This window comes from Numida meleagris, chromosome 1, assembly GCF_002078875.1.
Source record: "Numida meleagris isolate 19003 breed g44 Domestic line chromosome 1, NumMel1.0, whole genome shotgun sequence".
Classification (NCBI taxonomy): domain Eukaryota; kingdom Metazoa; phylum Chordata; class Aves; order Galliformes; family Numididae; genus Numida; species Numida meleagris.
Window position 1 is genome coordinate 122,823,045 of NC_034409.1, and position 26,500 is coordinate 122,849,544.

General features: G+C 40.5%; 1 protein-coding gene across 1 annotated transcript; it reads left to right on the forward strand.

The window, feature by feature from the left end:
* GPR143 (G protein-coupled receptor 143) lies at positions 791–21,596 on the forward strand. The gene is made up of 8 exons (XM_021410831.1): positions 791–8,789; positions 10,500–10,609; positions 12,549–12,643; positions 13,434–13,526; positions 14,113–14,222; positions 16,844–16,952; positions 19,391–19,508; positions 20,945–21,596. The coding sequence occupies exons 1-8, from the start codon at positions 8,546–8,548 to the stop codon at positions 21,242–21,244; spliced, it is 1,179 nt and encodes a 392-aa protein (XP_021266506.1). The 5' UTR covers positions 791–8,545; the 3' UTR covers positions 21,245–21,596.

The following is a 26,500-nucleotide window of genomic DNA, read 5'->3' on the forward strand; positions in this document are numbered from 1 at the left end:
ACTAGTGACACATCATCACAAATGCCTAGTACCTCAAGCAATTTTCTGAAGGTAAAAGAGCTCACTGTGGAACAAACTGTGGCTGTGAATGACCAAGAGAAAAAAACACATGATTTGCTAACAGTAATATTCTCAGCTTAGCTCCTGAGAACGATCAGACCTATAGACAAAGGAGACCAACACTGATTCCTATAATCCATAACGTGCTTCATGACTTAACATTTACATGATTTTGCATGATAACAAGAAGTCAAATAAAAGGGAAAGAGCTACTCCTCATGTGGTAGCAGAATCAGAAGACAACATAAAGCTAATGAGCAGATGAACGTGTAACCAGATTTCCCTAGGGATGGGGTTTTCTGCTGGCAGGCAAATTCAGGCACAGGTTAAGTCATGTGTAGGGCCATGGTGCTTCTGTTATCTGTATAGCTGTTCCAGTTCCTGCATCAGGCCCCTTGGTCAAATCATATTACAGGATATCAGGCTACAAATTTACAAATAAACTAAACGGCAGGGTAAGAGCGTGTAGGTTCAAATACAGGTACATGGCAGTCTGTGCTGTCTGTACTGTCATTGTTAGCATGCTAACTAGGCAATATCTGAGCACGGTTTTGGGGATAACATGGATCAGTGCCTGTTACATTGTGGATGAAACCTCCCTTTTTCAGTTGTGGAAGTGTTGCAGCAGTACGTACATATATACATGTATGATATAGCTACATTTTGCTATATCATATATATCAAAATATAGCATTAGCTATATTTTGGCTATATGAATGTGTGCATTAAGAAGCTTTGTTGTCATTTCAGTGAAGCACCATCTGTAGCATTTATTCTTATTGCTGCATTTCTATCTTTGTGCTTTAGGAAATGTTTTACATTGCCCATCCTCCTTGACAACACGTTGTGTAATAACATTCTCTATATACATGGTGCTGTGCCACTTGTCCTTACGCAACAAAAAAATGGCACGGTCTCATTTTAATTGCTTGAGCAATGTAGCCTCAGAGGCTGACAAGCAGTCTTTAATGCATTTAAACTCTGATATCAGAGCAACATATATCTAAATTCTAGTGATTTTGAAGTAATACAAATACTAATATGCTATTAGTTAGAAGCAACTAATAAGAATTCATTGTAGAATCCCCAGTTAATAGATAGAATTTGGTTTTTATTACTACTATTGAAAAGCACCTCCTTTCTGTTGTTTTCACGCTCACTGTGATACCATATTTTTTTTTATTTAGACCTGCCTTAAGTTATGAAGGATTTAAGCAATAGAACTGAAGTGTGACTAGGTGCTTTGGGGCTGAAATGAAAGCCACTAGAAACTGAAAATATTTTGATAGACTTACTTAAAAAACTTTATTCAACTTTTTGTTAACTTTGTGAAAGTTCTGATGTTAACAGAATCACAGTTGTCAAATTAGAAATAGGCCAGCTTTGCACAGTTTTCAAGGCCAGGCTGGATGGGGCTTCGAACAACCTGGTCTAGTGGGAGGTGTCCTTGCCTATGGCAGGGGGTTGGAACTAGATGATCTCTAAGGTCCCTTCCAACCCAAACCATTCTATGATTCTATGAGAACTGGAGCAGAGGTGACCAGAGAAAATGCCAGCGGGAGGGTTTCAAGTGTTCTGTCTGCAGCAAATGCTGTGAAATAGGCTTTTTAAAGGGTAAATAAAAGCAAGAGGCCAGACTATGCATGAGAGCAGGCAAAGGTCTTGTAATCTACAATTTTTCACTTGGACTTTGTCTTCATTTGCTAGCAAAAACCAAACAGACCTTCCTTTTTTCTGCCTATCAGCCATATGTAAATAAATCTCTGGGTGCGTTCTATAAATAACCACAGTTCCTTCATTACAAATGGCCTTTTTTCTCTCAGCGTAGTTACACAAAACCTGAACCTTGTCAGATGGAGATCATAGAATCCTGTGAGAGTGCACCTAAACATGGGTGCAGCATGAAGTCATTAGTAGCAACACTATAGCAGGGTGCCGTGAAACATCAAGTGTCCATGAGAATCTAGGTTCTACATTTAGGGATTTGGGAATATCACGGCAATATAAGGCCAATTGAGTGTGCCTGGGAGTACACAGGGGCAGGAACTCTTACTGTGCATGCCACCTCCCCATGGACTGCCATGACTTTTTATACAAAAGGAGTAGAAATGCTCTCCTCTTTTTGGGGTCTACAGCAGAAAAGTTTTAACAGCTGATGGGAGGTTTGAGGAAATCCTACTGAGTCATATGAATGAGAAAAATTGTCAGCATTCGGCTGACAGACCTTTCCTGATATGAGCCTTTCTAAGTTGAAAGGTTAAGGCTGCTGTGGGAGGTACTGCTTCATTAACCTGGATTTTGTCTCCAGGATAGAGTCTACTTATGGCAGTGAGGCATTGTTAGTAACATCCTGAGGAAAACGGATGTTTTTTTTTCTCTTGCCCATCTTCTGTGAGAACTCAGCTCCTGTTACAACTCCAAAGGTTAACTTATTTTGAAAGTCTGAATTCTGGAGTAGAAGAGGTACACAGATGGTTTCTTTCAGAACACTGCATTTTCTGAAGCAGCTTCAGAACCAACCAACTTCTTGTGGTCATGGTCCCAGGCAGGTCACTATAGGAGTACCTGAGGCAGCCAGACTATTACGTAAATGTACTAAGTAGCCCTGCCGTTCACCAGATGAGCATACCCAGTAAGGTACTTGGGTGCTGATGAGTTGGTCTCATTACTTTTTCCACTCTGGGCTGAAAGGTCATCTCTGATATGGGAATCATGATCTTCAGAATGGAAAAGTCAAGGGCAATTCTTGCACTATCACACTTCTGTTTTTACTCTTGAGCTTCCTCTTGATTTCCTGAGCTAGCTAAGGCATGCTTTTGAGCTTTCTGCTCTTTTCAGAAACTACCAGATAACAATTTGTGGAGCAGGAGGTTGTAGTTTCCTTCACCCTGTCCAAAGTTACTGGGGGGTTGACTGCCAGTTGTGCAGCCATTGGAAGGGACAGAAATCCAGTGATGCTTGTGGGATTTCAGAGAAGAACAACAGCCAGACCCTGAGCTCTGTACCTGAGCTGAACACTTGGACTTTCAGTATTTTCCCTTCAGCATTTGGCTACGGCGTTCACCAAGGCCATCTAGCTGGCCATAGTACACTGACATTTCTAGTGACAAAATTCACAGATCCTTAGAGACTTTTTTGCATTCTAAGTACTGTGAAATTAATTCTTAATATATTTTGATTTGGATACATAGACTGACCTGGGAATAGAGGTTTTATGAGATCATTTTCTTGTGCTAGTGGGCTTTGAAAATTTTACTTCAGGTAGCAGGAGACGCAATCTAATGGGATCCCACAGTCTGACAATCGTGATGAGGATATAAGAATGTCCCACCTAATTTATCCTGAGGGAACCAACTAACAACGCTTCTAAAAAAGAATGTGGAAGCAGTGGTGCCTAGGGAACCTTCTGAAGGTACTGAGGATGGGGTAGACATTCAGCATCCTTGTTGATCAGGGTACTTGTCTGCATGCTTAGAAAAACATTAAGGTCCAATTTTCAATATCACTCTGTGTGGGAAGGATAACATTCTTTCTTTTCAGTCTTTTACAGCAGTCAGTTGAATGAAATATTGCTGGGAAGGTTCAGCCTGTACATCCATACCACCAACATCCATCTCAGGCATTGTGGGCCAACATAATAAAATAGGAGGCATTACTTTTAGAGTATCCCTAATATAAAGATGACAGCAATTAATGGTGGAATTTGTCCAGAAATGTGGCCACAAAATCTGTCTCAATGCAAGTTCAAAGACTAATATTCTCAACGTTGGCATAGAGAATTGGAGATTTTGTTCTTCCAGTCCCTGGTGTTTTTTTTCCTTCAGTTTACGAATGCATTTTTTTCTATTCATTTACTATGTTTTTCAGCCATATAAACCTTATTTATTTAATGCAAAAGAGGCACAGTTTCCATAACAAATTTGCATGTGCTTGTTCACAGAAGTAAAGCAGGATAACATTCTCCTAGAGAAGGTATATAAGAAATCAGTAAAATATAGGTAACATGATTTCTTTTGTCAAATACGCACGCTTATTTAGCTGTCCAAATGTACACTAATTTTGTGTATTGATGTTTTTATTCTTAAAGGAAACAAAAAGAAAAACATTATGCAGTGGAGATGCATTTATTTTTATCCTTTTATAATAACATTTACCATCCTTAAATGTAAATTAATGATTTATGCCTATATATTTATATGCAAATCACAGGGGGAAAGGAAGTGATACCACTGTTTTTCTTCTAATTCTTTCAGTGTAATCTCTAGCTGCTACAATCATGACAGATGTTACACTCAATATCACTGTTTTGATATTCCTGCCTAAATTTACAGGAAACATAAGCAGAAATAATCAAGTATGGATTTCCCAATTCATTTCATTTATGCATTGAGGGAAATGCGATTTTAAAAACTAGGTCTAAATATTTATAGTGGTACCAATGGGAAGAACTGTAAAAAGTGCTGTAAAAGTAGTCCAGTTTCTTATATGGTAAATCTAGTTACTGGAGGCCTGTGCAGATAAAATGAACTGTGCTAAGCATACAGAATATTTATATGTTCAGAGAGCGTATTGCAGAATCTGTTGGGAAGATCATAACTTGTTTTATTGCACCCATTCGGCTTGCAGACAGGCTCACCTTTCATCAGTTTAGGAAATGTTATGCCAGGTAATGTGTATAAGACCAGTAAAGACTCAAGATCACGAACCATTGATAAAATAAAGAGTTTTTGCATTTGCAGAGTAACAAAGATCTTTACTGGGAGCTTTAAATGGAGGCAGAGATGCACTGAATTGTACACATTAACTAATAATGTCTCTATATCCATAAATTTCCTTCTGCTTTCTCTACCTTAATTAAGCCCCAGACTTAATTAAAACAGTGATTAAAATATCTGTAACTGCATACTCAAGCATCAGCTGTACCATGCTCCTCAAGAGCAGAAACACATGCCTGTCATATTTTTGTAAACCTGTTTTCCTTTTGGGCCAGACAAGGCAGTATTTCATCTCAATGATGCACACAGGCTGTACCTCAGAAGTGCTATTTCCTGGGTCCAAGGAGAGCGTGTGTGGGTGTTTCTGAAAGCTGTGCATATGGAGTATGTGCTTGTTTTCCTTGCAAGGAGTGCGGTATTTCTTTCTCATTCTTGGACACATTGCTGCAAATATGTAAAAACAGGAATGGAACTTTCAGTGTTGAGCAATGCATTTGCTCTGCACATCTGTTTGATTGGTTTTTAAAATGACCACTTTAATTGAACGTTTCATGTATGTCTGCTAATGTTTATCTTCAAGCTACTGCATTTGGTTAACTGGGATACTGCCTTGGTGCAGAAATGAGGGTGTGTGTGGTACCACTGAGGTCAGTGGGAGCTATGTCTGTAATTTCAGGGGAAAGGGATCTAGGAACTACGATTTGAGCTGTATTGAATACCAAATAATGTTCCTCAACAAGGCAAAATAATTCTTCTCTTACTTTCTGCTCGTTCTTTTCTGTTTCTTTTGCCATTGGCCCCAGCTTTTATCCTCTCATTTTCATAATCATGCGAAGCCAAAGTAATCTCAGGTATAAGGCTGCCAAACCAGCTTTGGATTTCTGTGACTGCTGTGACTCTTTACACTGAGTGCAGCCGTGAGGGCCAGACTAGATCATTCTTACCAGCTGAGATGCTGGGCAGCTTATTAGTTTGGCTGATCCATCTCCTATTTAGCCTCAGATGTCCCTGTGTAAAGACATGTCTGTTTTCATCATGGCAGGTATCCATTCACTCATTAATAACTTTATTTTCTTTTCATATCTGTTCTACAACAGGTCACAGACCTTGTTTCCAATACAAATGTGCAGAGAAAGAATCACATAACCTCTCTGTAAGAAAATGCGTGATCAAATGCTGAGAGAGTAGGAGAGAAGGGATCCAGAAGCAGCGGTTAAAAAGCAGTCCTCCACTCAGAGAGGTAAAGAATAAGATTAGGGTATACAGCTGGAAAAGCTGTGGAGAGAAAAGGGGAGCAAGATATAAAATACTGACCTTCATGGTGTAAGTCTACAGTTGAGGAATGCAAGTAATTTTGAGGTGGCCAAACAAAAGGGATAGAAAAGTTAAAATAATTAAATAGTAAATCCATACGGGCAAACTAGAAAACCATAGTCAGGAACAGTGAAAACAAATAATAAGCAGAAAAAAGCAAAACACATTAAACGTTCCTATCTGGAAGCCAGAACAAATGGTCAGGATAACAACTTGACACACTTTCAAACATTTAAAAGAAGGAGAAGGACAACAGGAATAGTGAGAGAAACAAGAAAATCATAGTAGCAGTGAAAGGCTTCTATGGAACAGTTTCACTTTCTGCCTGATAATCTAAAAGTAATGCTGTTCCACATGTAGATCAGGAAAGTAAAGCAATCTTCCAATGAGAGCAAGCATCATTTATTTTAATATATATGTATTTGCATTGTATATGTGGTATACAATGGCTTTATTTTAAGTAATAATGTCTCTGTGGGATGCTTTAAATTTTTGTTCTTTAATAGCACTGGAACCGGTTCCTTTCTAATCACTTTTAGTAGTTTCTTCCAGACCAGTTTTTAGTGTTTATTGTGAATTTACCAGAATCTGCATGAAAATGAAACTGCAGTCATTGTCTTTTAGGCAGTGATTTGTAGGAGAAAAAGGAGAGCATTTTCTGTTACGCTTACTGATATCACAGCTAGCTGGGCGATTGCAGTGCGGTATCTTGACAGAGGTAGCAACTCCATGCACTGGTGCTTCATCTGAGATGGAACAACGACCAAGGAGCCTCAGTCCAACGGAGCATAGATATTCTTTGCCTCAACAAGAAGGCATGTTTTGGAGCAGGGCAATCTGGTTCATAACCTTCCTGTCTCCAGTATGTTTTTGTGTGCATGGTAGTAGCAGCACATAGGATTATAACATCTGGATTGCTCACCTATCCTCATCCATGGATGAGGAGTAAAATCTCTGTGTGCTGGAAAGCAGCAAAAGCACCCAGAGAGCATTCAATTTCTCGCTCAGCTGCTGTAACAGGCAATAAGAATGCCTCAGTCCTTGTTAGAGCCAGCAGAGCCTACTCAGCAGTGCAGCTCACCATGCACATTGGTGGCAGGAAGAGCTGAACAGCTGTAGGCTAAGATTAGGCTCTAGGCTTGGTGGCCAGAGATCTTTATGGACTGTGCTGGGATCAGAGACACTAGCTGATGTGTGAACACCTGGCTCTGTAAGCTAACATCCTGCTCTTTGGATGCCGCAGCATTGGCAGGGCTGGGGCATCCAGACTGTCTTCTCTGCTGCAGGCGAACTTACTGGCTGAAGCCTGTGTTTCATAATGACTATATACACAGCATCCCCTTGCCATTCATCCAGCTGCTAATATACAAACAAGGGCATTAGAAGAGAAAAAAAGTAAGGTTAGGTCATTTGTTCTTGCAGGGACTGATTATAATATCCACAACTGTTATTTAGCATCCAGTTCACTTCACCTATGCTTCTTTCTGTATATTTCTTCATTCTGTTCATATAAACACAGTTTATGGAGGTGTGGGGACTGATGCAGGGCATTTGAAATTTCTCTGAGAAGGGAGAGTTAATTTTTGTATTCATGATTGTATTTTGTTCTACATCTAAGAGGACTCCTGACTAAAGGATATTGTTAACTTATAAAGAAAAAGCAAACATTTCAGGTCAAATTCCTGTTTTCATATTAAACCCTTACCAAAAAGAAAAAAAAAAAGAAAGAAAAATATTCTTGTGGAAGCAAAAATCCTGGAATTTTCCACCTCTGATTTAACACAGCACAGACTGAAGAGAAGCCTCTGTGGTTGTGGTTTAAATGGGATGAGGTTAATATGGCTTCCTGAAGGTAATCTCTTTCCACAGTGATAGGATGTAGTGCTTCTCTTTTTAATTAGAGAGGTGGGTGGGTTGGATCCCTAAAATTTAGATTTGGGTTTGGGTGTGGATTTGTAGACCTGCTCCTCCCAGCAAAAGCTGGGACTGATTGTGTCCAGGCCCATCTTTTGAATTAATTTTCAGTAATTAAAGTGCAGTGTGTGGGAGGGGGCTAAAATGAAATACAATTAAAATGTAATGCTCCTTCTTTGGTATCCCCATCCTTATTCATTTTAAACCATTTCCAATGCTCTGATGGATTTAAGTCTTCCTGTATCACACACTGTGCAAGCAGAAATGTTTGAGTGAACTCTTGCCAATGGCTCTGAGCAAGCATGGGGCATGTTTCAGATTACACTGGGTGGTGTTGTTCTGATCTGATCTCCTTGCTAGGAGAGGCTGAGAAAGGCTGCTCTAGGGGATTTACTTCCAGCAGCAGCAGCACATGATCCCTCAATCGCGTGATTCTCACCACTGAGGTCTAATGGGGAGGGTGAAGAAAAAGCTCACGCTGCCTTTTGGAAGCAACAGCGGCGGCTTCTGCTCGCGGGCCCCCTCCACCAGCCGGATGCTTCATGGCCTCTCCCAGGTTAGAAACCTACTGCTGTCCCAACCGGGATGCAGCCACGCAGCTTGTGATGAACTTCCAGCCCCAGGTCTTCTGTGGGGTCTGCATTGGCAGCGCCTCCGCCAGCCTGCTGCTGACCATCCTGCAGCTCCTGCCGAAGAAGGGGCAGAGTCTGCGGAAGATGCCCAAAGCCTCCTCCTCCTCCACCATTCTTCTCCTTATCTCCGTGTGTGACATCCTCGGTGCCTCAGGTAAGCGCCATCTTGGCGTCCCTCGCCCGTGCTGCAGCAGGCCCTGCCGGCAAATGGTCGGGAATGTGCTGCGTGTGTTCAGGGGAAGGTCTGGGTTGAGAGAGATGAGAAAAGGGCAGTCCTTGAGGGGAGAAAGGTCTTGCTTAATAGCTAAGTTTTAAAAGTAAAAGTTCTTGGCAAATCTACACCAAAATCTCTACTTCAAATTAAAATCCTGCACTGGCTGGCACTTAGAGGAAGGCGTAGAAGCAGAGGCGAGGGAGCACATGAATAACTAAAGCTGACTTACACAACTTAGCTGATCCTTAGGACTGCGCTTGGAAAATACTTGCACATGTCTGTAAATCCTCTCAAACAGAGTCAGTGCCACTGTTCACATACCAACCCACAACTGGGCACAGCAGGCTGGCGGCACGGTGCGTGGAACCGCAGCTGTGCACAGATCAAGCACGGCACCAGCATGGGGAAGGGGAGAAGCACCCTTAGCAGGGAGCCCTGCCCCCGGTGATGGGCTGTCTAAATCTGCCCTGGAATTTACTGCCAAGTTAGACAGAAATTACCAGGGCACTTACTGGGGAAATGAAGGCTCAGTTTTTTCCACATTAACATCTTTTCTCTCGTGTTAGATCACTGAGGTAGTACTGCTGTGTAAGTCTCTCTGGCTGCCTGTGAAAGGGATAGGATTTTACACCTTTTCCACTTCCACACTTAGCCGGGTCTTCACATGGTACATAAGAAATACCAATATTAAAACAGGCGATGGATGGGAAAATAGAGAAAGACATGGAAAGAGCACAAAAGCACTTAGAAAAGGGCCTTGCAATCATAGTATCATATAACCACAGAACCATAGAATCACCATGGCTGGAAAAGTCCTCCAAGATCATCCAGCTGTCCACTTACTTACCACCAATATTTCCCCACTAATCATGTCCCTCAGTACAACATCTAAACGTTTCTTGAACACCTGCAGGGAGGGTGACTCCACTAGCTCCTTGAGCAGCCTGTTCCAGTGCCTGACCACTCTTTCGGAGAACAAATTTTTCCTAATCCCAGTCAGATGAGGCCAGCAGTACATAAAGTTATTTTTTCCTTTTCTCTTTTACAGGCAAACTAAAACTATTTATCCACAGTTGTGCTTGAATTAGACTCACTTTGGTGGATGGGAAGTGTGGTGTGCTGGTGCTTTGTGCTGGTGCCTTAGGGCCTATTTCAAGCAAACCCACTAAATCTCAGCAGCAAAAAGTCACTATTGTTCTTACTGAACTGCAAGGCCACGCTTTGTTCAGCCCTTTGACAGATAGGAAAAGAGCTGCTTGTAAAATTGAAGACAGTGAAAAGTGTTAAATAACATTTTTCTGAAACGAGGAGTTGTAGAGAAATGACCAATAGCAATATGAATATCTGCAGGTTAAATTGTAAGTTGCTAGTTACTGGTAATGCCAATCAGTTAAATGCCACTGGATTTCTCTTAGGGAAGTGTATGATAGTATCTGTAGGTAAGTGAGACTTAGATCTCCATGATATGACGTGGTGAATTCCCCAGGCTCACGGCTGCTTCCCGTGAGCCCTCACCCCAGTATCCAGTCTGCACTGCGCTCCCCTGTGAGCACGCAGAAGCCAGGCTGCTGTGCAGAACATGCGACCAGCAGCAAGCATGTGACTGCGATCATGCTGACAGAAAAAGAGCACTCATGTGTTTCTCTTCAGGTGTGATCTTCAGATCAAGCATCTGGTTGGGCTTCCCGAGCTTTGTCGCCAACATCTCGGTGGCCAATGGGACCGATGTGTGGCCCTCTGCCTTCTGCGTGGGCAGCGCGGTAGGTACAAGGGTACACTCCTGCTTGCTTTGCTCACACAGGATCCAAAAGGCAACGTACTTGCGGTATTTCATATGCCTAAATAATGACAATTTCATGGCAGAAGCAAGCATCAGTTGTACACACCTATCAGTTCTCAATTTTCCATCATACACGTTTAATTTTTGCTTATGAGATACTAAAGTTTTTTTTTTTTTTCCTTAAAGGAAAGTGAAACTACTAACATCAATATCTTGCAGCAGGAATGCCCCATTTGAAAACCACGTTTCCATAAGTCTTAAGTTTTGCTTTCAGACCCTTACCACAAAAAGTAATATTTTTAAGCAGTGAGAGAGATGCTGTATGCAGACTGTTTGTTTTTCATTTTGATCTCAGGTTAAATGGCGAGCAGCATAGCGGTGTACCACAATTTTTATTTTCCCTTTCTTGGGCTCCAGGAAAGGGCTGCAGTTTGAGTCACTTGCTAAATTTAAATTTAATTATACTGGAATGAAAAATGACCCTACTTCCCCTAACATATTCTCATGTGAGTTAATAAAATGTTTCTGGTTCTATTTTAGGCTTCTTCTGGTGCTATTGTTTTATTTCATTTACCCACAAGTCAATGAAATTCCAAATACTGAGGCCCTGAAGCATCTCCTTCAAATAAGACCCTCTGACCTGTAGATGGATACTCTCTCTCTATAGCAAGATGTGGCATTTTGCAAGAGGCTAGATAGCATGTGAAAATTTTGGTTTTTAGGTGCATCTGCTTTTTATTATTTTTGGCCACCATCTAGTCTCTGTTGGAATTTATATATAGAAAGACCTCAGGTTTATTTTTGTATGTATGTGTTTATATATAGTAAATTCTGCATTTTTTAACTGCAGCAAATACGTGATAGTGCAGATTAAGTTACATACTGAGTGCTGTGAATAAAGTGCACTAGCAGGAAGACTGGAATTTTATTTTCTGACTCGTGTATTATTAAAATGTCATAGCATTTTGATTAAATACTGAATAATTAATGTCACAGATGACTAGATGTAGGAGCCATACTCATGTTGTAAGGAAGTATTTCCCAGCTTGATTCACCATTAGAGGAAGGAATGGTAGAATTCAAGTCACTGATGTCTGGCTCAGTAATAAGTATGTTGGTTTCCAGGTGTAAAAGGATGCTACTGTAGAGCTGTGACAAAGGATATTCAGATAAGAGCTGAAAGCAGGGCTTAAACAGAAGGTAATCTAAATATTAAAATAGTCCCACACCATTACAAATAGTCAGCTCCTGTCAGGAAGAGATTTGGAATTTATAAACAGAGTCTAAGAAAGGTCAGTTATCTTCTATAGGCTCATGGGAAAAATGTATAGGGTCAACTCAAAAATGCAGTGGAATTTAACTTGACTTGAACTTGTTTCCTTTGGATTTTCATAAAAAATTAGCTATGGAGATCATTATAGACAGTGTTGGGTATTTTTCTGCATCTCATCTTTTTCAGTAGTAACACCAACTCAAATTCTTGACTGTGGATAAATATCCATCACACAGAGAACCCATGATACAGAGGCACACTGTGGTGATGACAGACCTCAGTTATATTTTCATGCTTCAGCTACTGAAAAACTGAATTTTACTAAAATGTTTGTTATACTAATTTTTTAAAATAAAGTGTTCATTAGTAATCTTTAAAGTTAAAACGTTGTTTAATTATTTACTTTAGACTTCATTCGTGTCTCAGGTTTTCTAAACAACTGAACAAGTTATGAAGGCAAACTGCTCAGTTTACCTAGGAGCAGATCCCTTGGCTACAGCAATACTGCAGTTTTGAGTAAGAATACATACCTCACAAATCTCAGTTGGAAAATGCACACATTTAAAGAACAAGTCCCCAGGCAAGAGGTTTGAGTCCCCAGCAATATTTAAGAAGCAGCTGTGACATTTGCCTTTTTTTCTTCCAGATGTGGATCCAGCTGTTATATAGTGCTGGCTTCTGGTGGTTGTTTTGCTATGCTGTTGATTCTTACTTGGTGGTAAGAAGATCAGCGGGACTGAGGTACTAGAATGAAAGCTCTGAATGTCTTGTTTTACTTCTAGTGCTGCTTGTCCGTGTTTGCATGCAGCAGTCTGAGGGTATAAATGAAGTCTGTGCAAACATGTGATGTTCACATGGTTACCAGATAATGATCTTTGTGAGTGGTGTTCTAAGTGCTTCAATTGCCAGGGCAATGCTCAGGTATTGATTTGCTTGTGCCCAACTAGCATTTAAATGTAACTGAAATTATTTAACCTTCAGAAAAATAGGGTGCAGATTGGGCATTATGACACTTATTGCAGCAAGACACTATTTTTTTTATCTGCTCTGTACTTGAAATTGATTTTTGTGGCAGAAGTGTTAACCTTAATACAAAACAGCAATGAAAGATTTTTTAAGCACATAGATGAGAACCTCCCTCATACGGGAGCAGTGTGTGACTCTCCAAGTCGAACAGTTCTCTGCAGCCTTCAGAAGGGTGCTTGGTTGGCTGTTTGGTTCCCTTCTTCAGTTTTTTCTTCTTGAATGTGCTGTCCACAGGAGCAATGAAGAACACAGGGTTTCCTTCTGGAGATGTGGGAGCAAAGGAGAGGCTTCTGGCCTCTGGTTGGAGGACAGGACACTTCTGAGTGCAAGCCTGCCCAGCCCCCAGGACTTATCTTTTTTCTGAAGGGCCCCTATCCCTCCTGCTCTCCTCAGCATGATGTGCTACCAGTGTTGTTCTCCTCACGTCTGTCCCATGCTCACATTACCATGTGAGGAGGTTGAGGGTTAGTGTCTTTAATAACCTCTGTCCTGTTTGCTCCTCCAGTACAATCGTGCTGTACCATATGATGGCCTGGGGGCTGGCAGTTTTGCTCTGCGTGGAGGGCGTTGTGCTGCTTTACTACCCATCCCTTTCCAGGTGAGCAGGCCTCTGGAAGCAGACTCCGAAACCATGGTGCCCTGTGGTCATTTGGATGTCTTTTCAACAGTGTTAGAGACAGACATCCAAATACTGGGTTTGTTTTTTTTTTGATCTTTGAGTAGTGTCTCCTACTGAGTCTGTGTATCCTGTGTTTTATTGGGCCCTGAAGATACCTCACAGACATTTCATGCCCTGGGACATTTCAGTGCTGTGGTGCAGCTCCTGCTGTGAGCCACTATAGGATCATGGGGCCCAGGAAGGTGACACAGCGCACAGGGCTGCTGAAGGCAGGGAGTGCTGGTCCCCTCCTGTTCTCCTGCTCCTGGTCTCAGCTTTCTATTTACTCCTTTGAATTCAAGGAAAATTCACAGATGGTGCGAGTTAATAATCAACTTTTTGTCCCATGTGAATTGGTTATGAAAATTTGAGAATTAAAAGTTTAGCACCTGTTGATTTAATTCCTTTTGTGTGTTTTTATGTTTGTTTGATTTTGGTTTTTGTAAAAGGTGACATCAATGAAATAGCCAAAACTGTCAGATGTGGAAAGAAAATAATGAATAATCTGTTAATAATTTTTTCTCAGCTGTGAAAGGGGCCTGGAGCACGCAATCCCACATTACATCACTACCTATGCTCCACTCCTGCTGGTGCTGGTGGTCAACCCAGTCCTGTTCAGAAGGACAGTGACTGCAGGTATGTTGCTAATGGCCAACATGAATGAGCATGTATTATTTAGCAAAATGGAAATAATGTAAAAAGTCATGCCTTTGTATCCAAGGATGTGGGATAGCTCCTCATTAAAATCAAAACAGATGCAGCCGAGAGTAGAAGAGTATTGCCTACCAAAATGAAGACACTATGTATCTCAGTAGAAAATTTGCCTTAGAGGTGCACTGATCACATACTGAAGTTATGCTGTTTTAGATCTCTACTATTGCAGATTGGCAAAGTTATTTCTACGTTACTAAATTACTTTTGATTTAAAGTATTTTTGGCAGCATATGGTGGATATTTGATGCTACTGTAATATTGGTACCAATGTATATTTTGGAATGCAGTTAATTCTTTTTTAAGGATAATGTTGGCAATATCTGATAGTTGGTTTAACTTCTTTGCAGCTAAGGAGTTTAAAAAAAAAGGATCAGATTTTTGTTACTCCTGATTCTGAGATTATGAAACAAGTGGGAACTGTATACAATTCAGCTGAGATCCCAAAGTTCCTGTTTGATTTAGTGTCCAGTGCTTTGAGGAAATGTGACTGGAAAAAAAGGAACAAGTTCAATGAATTCTTTTAATGTAACATGATCAGCACTAGATGTTTTCAGTGCCTGAATTCATACTTACAATCTACATATTCAATATATAAGAACAGCAACAGGAGACTCTCTGTTTTGAGTTCATCCCATCTGCCCTGCATTCCTCAGTAATGCCCATTATCAAAGGAAGAGCTGACAAAATCCATGGAATATTTAGAAAATATATTTGATATGTGGAATATCTGCCTATTTTTGCTGATGTTACACTGCCAAGTTTTATAGGTGTAGACAACGCTGTGCCAACTGCATACTGAAATACAGCTAATTACCTTTATTGAGGTACCTTCTATTTTTTCACTTATCTCAAAGTCCCAGAGTGCTACGTACTTGGTACAAATGACAAACCGTATTTGTGTCATTATATTATTTCAGTCTTGTAACCTGCATTTCTGAGATAGCACATAGCAAGGATCTCCCTAATTACACAGGATAATGGTGGTGGGTTTTTTTTTGTTTGTTTGTTTGTTTTTAAATTTAGAATAATATCTCTATGCAGGAACAAACAGAAAACAAGTGTTACCTCCAAAGGCTGGTGCCGAAATGCTCTATAGGGAAAAGATATGCTTTAGCCTAAATTTTTAATAATCAAAAATACCTGTAATTGATGTTTGTAAAAACAGTCTGTAAAAACAGTCAGTAGACTGACTCCTCCACTCTGCGTTAGCTGCTATATTTGTGTGGTTTGAAGGCATAGACTTTTTTTGAATGTACTGAAATCAGTTGTTTGGTAAACAGTAAACTTACCTTCCATAGCATGACATATGGAAGACAGGACAACACACAGCAGCAAAGGTCTTCAATGAGAACATAAATAATGAATGTTTGTGCTTGTATGTGACGTGCATCCATGTGTGTTTATGTATGTGTGCTTTTAGTAGGTATGTCCATATATGTTCATATGCCTCTGACAGATTGTATGGCTAAAGTATCTAGCTGTACAGCTACTTTAATATTTGTGCCTATATTATCTTTGCTACCTGTACTTAATGTCCTGTAGGCACTAAGTATCAAATTTTGTTTCTCACCTTCAGAAATACACATTGCTAAAGATGATGTCTTGTGTCTCCTTGTTCTGAAGTCTTGCCAGCACAAGTTTTCTCAAACAGCCTGCAGTTTCTTTGTATTGTCTAATGAAAGTAATGATGAAAAGCAACAAGGGGAAAAAAAAGATTTTCATAATGACATCTGTAGAATGTAATGAACTGGGAATTTAGATGTTTCTTAAAAACAGAATTTCTCCTTGGCTGTAGAGAATAGTAAAAGAGCCATTAAACTTCAAGTTAAAGAAAAGATGTTCAAGTAGGAAGGCAGCAAAAATGTTACAGACAAATGGAACACTAGAATCACTTGGCTGAAGAAGTCGTAGAGTGTTCCTGATTTTTCAGCAAGTTTGCTGAGGCTGCAAACAGCCATACCTAGATATAATCACAATGTTATGGGCTTAGAATGAATTGGGTAGTCTCTCAAAGTTTGTCCCTCTTATGGGAAAATACACAATGATTATGTTTGTGTTAGTACATATGTCGATTCCTTGTGATATCTGAACGGTATGTGGCTTAACTGTCTATTTCTTTTGGCATTACAGCTTCCAGTTTTAAAGGTGTGGTAGTCATAGCACGGTTACCTATGAAGTGTATAATAGTGTTGATGGTATTCTGTTTTAGTCTGAACATCACATAATAAATACTTCCTTAGGTCACACACATCATAGAGAAGCTGTGAGCACTACTTTTTTATTATAAAAGTGTGCTGACCATATTTTCTGTTTTTGATGGGACTGAAAGAAGAAAAAACTGCTAGTGGGATACCACCTACTTCAGGAATCCTTAGTGGATATACTTCTTTTCCTTTAGTATTCGGCTATGTATGAGATTTGCTGCTGGAGACAAAGCCATCGTTTCCTTTGTTCCCCCTTTACAGACATCTGTTTTCTGTATCTTTGTACCTATAAATAACGAGATGTACATATATTAATGAACACAACTTTATACTTTCCAGTTGCCTCTTTACTGAAAGGGAGACAAGGGATTTACACGGAGAATGAGAGACGGCTGGGGACAGAGATCCAGATGCGCTTTTTCAAAATTATGCTGGTATTCATTGTTTGGTAAGAGTGGCATTTTTTGTTTTAACCTGTCTTTTCCCAATTGGAGACGACTGGGGACAAGAACAGAATCTGATGGGTTACTTCATTTGCTTGTCGTTATGGTTGCAATGGAAAGTTTCTAAGGAAGATACAGTTCTAAACTAGTTCACAAACTAGCTGAATCACTCACGTAGCATCACAAGACTGCGAGGAAATGATAAAAATGTTAAACCAACAGGAAAACAATGACACTGAGAAACAATAGCAAAAAAAAAAGTGGCTGGGTACCTCCTAAAGCTGTCTGAAACAGCAGCAACATTCCCCAGAGCCTGCTCTACACTCTTGTCATCAAACAAGCCATTGAAAACTTACAATAAATACACTCTTAGGGCATGCTTCATGGCCCTGGTTATGATTATATAATGCATCATCTCTATGGCCTGCTGATCTCAAGTGTGTGAAACAAGTATGGAGCATTGGCTGGAAATACAGACTTACGCACCAGAAAGGAAATCTCCGTGTGGTGTGTGTGAAATTTCTTGTCATCTAATCTTTTTTCTGATATTCCACCTTCCAGCAGTTTGTGGTAGGGCAGGGAGGGTAAGAAGGGCTCAAGTAAGATGGGGAAGGAGGGAGGGTGCACACCTCATCCCCAAATCCCCTGTACCTCTGTTCCAGCAGCACCATCCAGTGTGAAAGGTGCTGCTGTGGTGAATGGGACTGAAGGTGTTGGATGCACTCAGCAAACTGAGATGAAAGAAGTCCTGCTTTAGGAGCAGTCTCGCAATTATAACACCAAAAGGCACCAGATGAGGGAGTGATCCATGTTACATGGGTCTCTGTAGTGAGCTAGCAAGACGTGGTCACTGCTGGAAAGTGTTCACCACCTATGTGGATAACAGGAGGAAGGAGGAAGGAAGCGGCCTAGGAGTAGTGAAAAGACTTGTCCAAATTTCACCATCTGTGAAAAAGTCTTTTTTTATACACGGGTATGTTAATGCATATTTCAATGCTTTAAAAGGCTGAACAGGGAGAAAGGCTGCCTTTTTATCTTGTCCTTGCTGCTGTATACTTGAGTGCTATGGAGGGAAACTATGGTCATTTCTCAGGAAAGAAGTTTCTTCTGGGAAGGGTGGGGTAGCCAGTGGGAACAGAGACACTGACAGCAGCAAAGCAGCCTGAAGCATGGCATGCTGGCAATTGCTGAAAATAACAGGGAGCAGAGACCTATCCAAGCTTCCAGGGTTACAGAAAGAGCGAGCCTTATACTGGAGCCCAGAGGCACCACAGAAGTGCATTACAACCTAAGGAACTGTGGTCAGCTTGCTAGTCTGGGAGCAAGCGTGAAAGAAAGGAGCAAATCCTCATGGACACAGTGTGCTTGACTGTTTATTTCCATTTTGTCTCATTATGAGTTGTCCTATTACAAAATAAAAAACCAACCAGACAAACAAAAACACATGGTTCTAGTTTGGGGCTTTTTTCTGCTGATAAAACATAAGCTTTAGAGTATAAAAACTCAGTGGTACCTCTGTACCCACTGTACAGACAGACTGAGACAGTACCATCTTCTTAGAAGCTTAGGAGAGTTGCTGTTCCATCTCAGAGGTCAAAAAAGCAGATGAGATGGTCAAGGAAATTTTGGGCAATGTGGGGTAGCAGAGAAACCTGCACAGCTGGGAGGGATGAGCATAAGGTTTTAGACTGTGAAAAAACATAGGATATGTATAAACCCCTTCAGAAAGTGGTTTCCTTCCTGAAGCTCCAGTAGAAATATACAGAAAAGCTGTCCTGACTGCTTAGAAGTCATAAGAAATTACAACCATTGACTATAACCTGTATTAGTGTATCATATTCTCATTTTATTTTGGAGGATGAGGCTTAATTATGCCCACCCTTCTGCAGAACAAAAAATTACCTTTATTTCTAAAATTTACTGGCATTTTCAAGGACTTTAAAGTCAAATTTAGTTTTGTTTTGTAGATTTTTTATAGACATTTTGAAAATCTGCTCAAATCTAACCCTGAAATTCTAGGGATGCTGGAGTCTCTACAGCCTTTCACAGTGTATATGCACACATTTGTTTTCCTTTAACTGTGAGTATTGTACTTCTAAGATGCAACCAAATGAAGTCACTGTCTATAATGTTCCCATTGTGGATCAAATTTGTTTATAATCTCAGTGCATTAAGCTCACATGATCAGGCTTAATTCTGTTTGGGTATATTGATCTCTTTGTCTAGGCCTGAGCTAGGAGGTAGGAGCCTGTTTTTTGACCATAGGCTCAGAGGTATGGGTCCTCCACACTGAGACTTAATGTTAAAAAAAAATCTCACTCTCCTTATTAAGGTTCCTAATTTCTATTATTTATTAAATAATTTGTATTTTACATATGCCTACATATATATGTATATATATATCACTGTTTTGTTCTCTTGGTCTTTACTATTCCTGCAATAGCTGGTCGTCTAACATCGTCAACGAGAGCCTTTTGTTCTATCTCGAAATGCAGCCAGATATCAATGAAACACCTTTGAAAAACATTAGAAGTGCTGCACTCATCACATGGATTATAATGGTAGGTCAGCAATGGTATTTCTTAGTCCTTGAAATCACTTTTGTAAGACTGGTGGAACAGCACCAGTGTAGTGCGTTTGGGGGAAATGCTCAGAAAATCAAGGAAGAAAAGTCAAGGGTAAGAGAAAGGAAGGAGTGGTCACCGGGAGTGCCCCTCACATGTGAACTTTGCCAAAAAGGTACCGAAGGCCAAGATTTTCTCCCATTTACTGGAGTATGCGATGAGTGAGTGCTACCCATTTTAAGATCCAGAACAGACCACTGCAGTTATTTATGGTCTACCCTTTCTAACCCCTAGCACAATGCAAGCTGCAAATTTTAGCTCATGATTCCTTAAGATTTGCCCCCCAAATGGGCATTTTCTGCTCATTGTCTGTTTGTAACTAAAGTTTTCATTATTAATGACTTATAAGAAATAATAACATCTCGTAACATTTGGACAGCTATTAGGGGAAAATACATGATGGAATTTAAAAGCAGTGCACCAGAATTTAGCTATAAGATGCTGGGTTCTTACTGTACTCCACCCTTTTCTCTCCTGTTGAAATATTTGACAAGGGATTTTTCAGAGGTGATACTGCAGGTTCCTTTTTCAAGAAAGTTTATTCTGAAGGTGTTAAATACCTGTGAGGCCTGAACATGCTCTGTGAACTTAAGCTCTTGAGCTGCTTGATGGAAAGTTAAGCAGTGCAATGCATCTGTTGCAACCTTCTGCCTGACAAGGACTGAGCACGTTTGTGTGACAGGGACCTTACTCTTGCTCACCTGGAGAGCACATGGTCAGCTCTAGCAACTGAGCTATTATTTACAGTCTGTAAAAAAGTTATAATTTTCCTGTGAGAAGAATGATAACCACTAAAAACATTTACTTCTCAAACATCCTGAAGCAGTGGGAACAGAGGATTTCTTGGAAATCACTTGGGATTTTCTTTTTCAGTGTCTCTCCCTGGTTTTCCATTCCACTTTGATGGACATTTGCACTGGCTTAGAAATCTGCAACAATTCCAGACGGTTCAATTGCTACTATTTTAAAAAATTTGCCTGGGTGTGCTAATGTCTATTCTCATATATTTGACTTGGCTTTTAGTGAAGAGTATAATATTTGCTTTTCTGAATTAAAAAAAATGTAGAGCTTGTAAGGAATGTTAAAAACACACCGGGGGGCTGACCAGCTAAAATTCATGCTAGAAAACCATTTGGTGCCTACTGTTCACAAGGAAGACCTTGGCGTTCAGAAACACCAGGTTGTGGTTTCTCACTCTGCTTTGTTTGTGTCTGCCGTGGGAACAATGTACACTTTTATTTGCATGCAAATGTCGTCTTCTAAAGACATCAATTGTTCAGTGTAAGGGAAGTTGTTAATGCATGCAGAATGTTTTGTCTGAGTTCAGAATGAAGCCTTGCTGATGCAACTTGTGTTGCTCTGCTCTTTCTTAGGGGGTTCTTAATCCGATGCAAGGCTTCCTCTTCACGTTAGCTTTCTATGGCTGGACAGGATGGAGGGTGGACCTGAAATGGCAGAAGAGAGAAATACCCTGGGAATCGATGTCCTCATCAACAGTGGGTGACAATGACTATCCCTCACCGGTGAACTACCAAAGCAACACCCACGATTCAAAGAAGATATCGACCACTGATAGCCAGCAGACCGATGAGGCTATAAGCATGTTGTCTGAAGGTAACACTAGCGGTGATGACAGATTGACCAGGAACTCTCCCATCTACCAGGGCTGGTAGCTTATAGGTGAAGAGCTGAATCTCACTTCTCCCATTGTGAAGACTCACAAAACCATGGCACTGTGTGAACCATTGCTCACTCCGGAATTTGGTTTGTGCCTGATGGCTCAGTGTAATTTCCTGTAGCTTTTGTTCGTGTGTGAGATTGTGTAAGATGCAGAGAAATGATGGTTAATGTCTTCACTTGCCTTATAGGAGGTGTATAGCAAAGTACAAAGGCCTGATCGCTTTTAGCGGGAGTATGTCTCTGCAGGGATCTATGTTACTTATGATTCATCTGTTTTCTTTCAGTCTCTCCTGTAACCTCTATATGGTAAAAGAGTCTTTTGTTTAAATAAACAGACTATTAATACGTTGGTTTTTTAAATGTGTTCCCTTGCTTGCCTTGCTCAGCATAAAATTCCCAGAATTACAGTTCTGAGACACAACTTCCACCCTTGATACTCTAGTAAAACATGAGTGACAGCAAACTTAGCCATAAGGATGGATTTCCCTGCTTGTGCAGAATCTCACTGTCAAAGCCTTCTTTTAGCTTGTTTATATTAATTTTTAGCTTGCTTTTGTCTAGGGAGTTGAATGCCTTTTGAAACAAATTCAAACATGAATTGGATCTGAGGCTCCATAACTGCTTCAGAATAATGGCTCCAGTTCACTGCTGCTTCAAGCAAAAACAGCTCTTCAGACTATTTTTTTAGTTTGAATTCAGTTTGATCCTTATATATACCTGTCTAACAGGATTACGACCGATAGTTGCATTAAGAGAGAATATTTGCAAAGAACGTTGAGATTATCTGAGTGGTCATCAGAAAAGAATGAATAGAATCAGCAGTCCTTTCTCATCAAAATAGAATAAATAGAATCAGTAGTTCTTTCTCTGATGCATACCTCTATTTTTTGCCTTCAGTTGCTGAATGGAGAGATATTACGTCTACTCTCCATGTCTCCTCAGGTACAGATCTGAATTGGTACAGTGCACTAAGTACGAGAACAATTCCCAAACTTGATTGAAAAATAAGAAAAAAATTATGATGATGTTTACCTCAGGCTTTTAACTTCATATCAAACTTAGAAATGATGTGGTTTAAGCGTGGTTGTACCGGAAGCTGTTTACCAAACAATGTGACCAGCTATTCGGTGAAAGCCACTCATCCCCAGCTAACCTCTTTCCCTTCCTTCAGCATGTGGCCAGGACTGGTTGTATAGCACAATTTACTTTTTAAATCCTTTTATATCCACTTTGACTGAACTTCACAGTTTGTCCACACCTTTCTCTTCAAACCCAGTTCAGTCCCAGCTATTGTAAAAAAAAAACAAACAAAAAAAAACAAATATAGCCTGAAAGACAGCTGAAAAGTTAGTGCAATTGCAGCATGAAGTCTAAGCTGCACTGTTACTCAGGAAAATCCCAGGATGGTAAGAGAAGCAGACTCAGTAGAAGCTATACAGTAAAATATTGATTTGCTATTTAAAATAAATTGCCTTCTTGAATTAATCATTTAAAATGAAGGTGTGAAACAATGAACTGGTAATTACTTAGGCAGGTCATTACAGAACTGTTGTTGGTTGATAGCAAATCATTTAAATTGTGCCCTGTGGAAACCTTTGTGGTTTTATAGCTTTACATTCCTATTTTAGTTGTCAGAAATACTGGCGGATCACCAAATCTTCATTTTTAAGCATTTTCAATATTTTCCCTAGAAATTCTGGTCCTCTGCCCATACGGTAATTTCTTTTCTAGCTAAATGTGAAGAGAAGGCGCAGGGACTTGGGAAGCAGAGCATGCTGATCCTCATGAAACAGAGACGCATTTTCTGTGCAATACTCATCAAAGTATGGTTTAAAAGAGCAGGAAAAAGGCGGAGCTGGAATTGTTGGTAAGCCTTTTCAGATGCTAGGGTGTGGGCCAAGCTACCAAACCCAAAAACCAAACAAACAGCCTCTGGCTTCATGGGAAGAATCCTGTGACACAGAAGCACTTGGGAGGTGATGGGCTGTAGCAAGAGGCCCCACCATAGGGCTGAACAACTGGTATGTTCAGTCCTTCCTTTTGCTGCTGCAGGGTGTACGGGGCACAAGGAGGGACGTGGCACTCACCCCTGGGCAGTGCTTTCTTCCTTGTCACTTCTTGGCCTTTCAAGGCTGTCCTTGAGACAAGAATCTACTAAGGGTGTTGTGAAAAATTAGGGATCATTCAAGAGCTGAAGACAGACAACTAGTCTAAGTCTGCTATGCTGAGGTCTTGATATGGGGCACAGCAGAGCAAACCCCATTTTCCTGACATAAAAGAAATGGGTGTTGGGAGAGTTTTCCTATCTGCTGCTCCCAATTTCTTGTGGATAGATATGAGGTATGCATGAGGTATTCCTCCACAGCTTAATGTGAGGTGATAATCAGTTCTGCTCATTTGTAACCATGTCTGCATGTGATTTCATCCCACACAAATCTTGTTCTTGTCTCACCATATAACAATTTAAGAAAAGCATTGCCTTGTCCAAGCCTTACAGGGGTGCCTGTTTCTTCCCATCTGAAAACTACTCTCAAGGCAAACCTCCTCATTTCCTCCCTAACTGTGCTTACTTCATGCATGTCATGGACCAGCCTCCCATGTTTACGTTTGGGTGAAGTGAAGTGCCTGCTCCAGGGGTCAGCGAGAGCACACTGCTACAGACACCATGACCTGTACAGCCTACCTGTAACACCAATCCAAGTATTACCTTCTTAAACATAATCTCTGCTGATAGGAGCCTTGTGGTTAACAGTTTTCCTGTAGATGATGTTCTGTATCTGCATAGTCAACATATTGTGTTAACTTCTGCATCTGGATTTATGATGGTACCAAGGGTTGCTTCAAAGCTGCTTATTTTAGGAGTGTACTGACAGGCTGCTTCTACTGCCTGTGGGAAGTGCTTGCCTCTGGCCTGAATATTTGCTTTCTAAGCTGTGTTTCAAACATGGCTTGGATTAACACGGGAATGATCTGGTCGATACTAAAGTCAATAGTTGTATGCAGAGTCTATGGTCTTCAGGGCACACCATCTGTGGGATCAGCTTCCTCAGTTATCGCAGCTCATCAGTTTATGAGCAGGAACAGAGATGTAGCAGAGTGTGACTCAGGAGAGAAGTAAATAGGGAATGAGATAAGAAACTGTCTAATAAAATGTTTGTAGCTGAAATACTCTGTTTTGGGAGCACAGAGATGGTCAATTTCAGTTTATTATACGTATTTTGGACATATCTGAGCACAACAAAACCCTCCTGAATTTGCTGAATGAAGAAAAGCTGTATTTTTTCTTTAAAGTTGAATCTGTGTACTGAAATAAAATTGTGCTAGTAGAATCTCATAAAAAGGATATTTATGCCTGCAGGGCAGTGCAGCTGAATTGCTCCCATTTAACACTCTCCTCGCCTCCCAACTAGCTTCTCAAATCCAAACATATATAGGAGGTGTTCTCTGTATTGCCCAGAAGTTATTTTTAAGCTCTTAAAGATCAGATGAGAACTTCAAGGAAAAGCATCCTCCTAAACCCTGTAACATTCTTGTAAACACTCCTACCTTTTCTCTGTAGGTGGAAGGGGATGTATGGGCCTGTATGTCACCTGTGAGTATTCTACAATTACTGTTTGTGTGGTCAGATGTTCAGACTAATTGCAAAGTTGAAATACGAGCACTAGTAAAATAATAAACTACTTCAATAATAGACTTCTTGAATAGGCAGACTTGTTGTGTATGTTGCATTTATGAGGCCCATCATATGTCTGAATACCGAACACCTAGCTACATCTCTCACTAAGCCCTTCCTCTGGTCTTGTAGACCAAATAGATGGAGAAAACTGGGAAGTGAAATGCTAAACGTGTTTTTTCTCCTCCCTGTATAACAGGATTTGACTTGTAATTCAGAAGTTGTCATCAGTGTATATTCATGGTGAAAAATATATGCAGTCTTCTCCAGTTCTGTTAATTTTCACAGATTCCTCAAGTCTACAGTATTTTTTCACTAAACCACACAGTAGTTAATGTAATTTTAAGAAAGGCCAAATGATGTCTGGGTCACTTCTCCATTAAGGAGTAAGCATGTATCTGTGTGGACATGGAAGTTGGCTGCTGAAGAAGATGCAGTCTTACTGAGAAAGAAAATAGGGGGCACAGTCAGATCCAGGGATGACTTGAATCTGTTTTGCTGTGTGGTTTATATTCCCTGAATAATGCTATTAACTGTATGGAAAGTTGGTTTTCTCACCCTACCCTAATAAACAAACTCCCAAACATTCAGAGAGTTAGCTCTATAGGTTTTGTAGGTAAGGTTTTCAAAAGCTGAGAAAATTCACTGAGAGATAGGAACATCACTCAGAACAAAAGACCAAAGCAAAATAAAGCACTTTCTTCTGTTCAGCTAACAAGAGTGGGTATTTCCAGCTCTTTCAACTACTGCATGCTCATACTGCACAAGATTGAAAGAGTCCTAGAAAAGGAACCCAACCATCCCACCTAGAAAGAAAAATACAGTGACCATCCCCAGGCCTTTGACAGCCTCATGATTTAGACTGTGTTCTCAGGTACTCTTCTTCCCTTGCCTCCTGCTAGGTTTGTTTCAGCATGTCATACAGCGAGGACCTGCTTCCTGGGCTACGAACTTTCACAGCGCAGTCTACAGGGAGTGCCAGCAGGTGCTGAGACATACTTCTGTTTGCTGTGTGATTGAAAGCCCTGAGAAGATGTTTTGCAACTGATGGCATCATCAGAGCAAGGGCTGAAAGGCAGAAGGAAATGGGTGACCTCACCCATGGGGCTGTGTGAATTTGGACAATACAGTGGAAACGTCCATAAGACACGAAGGTGGCAGCCACACGTAGAAAAGCCCATGTTTAGGGCCCTGGAAATGAGTTCAGGCTGCTCTGTATTTTGCAGGAGTGATTATTTTGTGGTTAGTTGATGACGAAGCAAAGTAACTTTGGTGAGCTCTTTCAGTGCCTTGTGCATCATGCGTGTTCTCATGAGTTAGTATGGGATAAGGCACGTTCAGGCCAATTCTATTTATTGGGGCATTGGTGACTCTGAAGTGTTGCTAGCTGTATTTGCTTCTCAAGGACTACATGGCTGAGCCTACATTTATCTCATTTTTTCTTTCAAGAAATGTACCTTGTACAGGAAGAATGACAGGTAAAAATGGAAAACTACATTAAAGGGCTCCTAGAAGAAGGTGTCTGTTAGTTATCTATATTACAGTCAGGACCCTTTGTGCCCAAATGACTGTCATA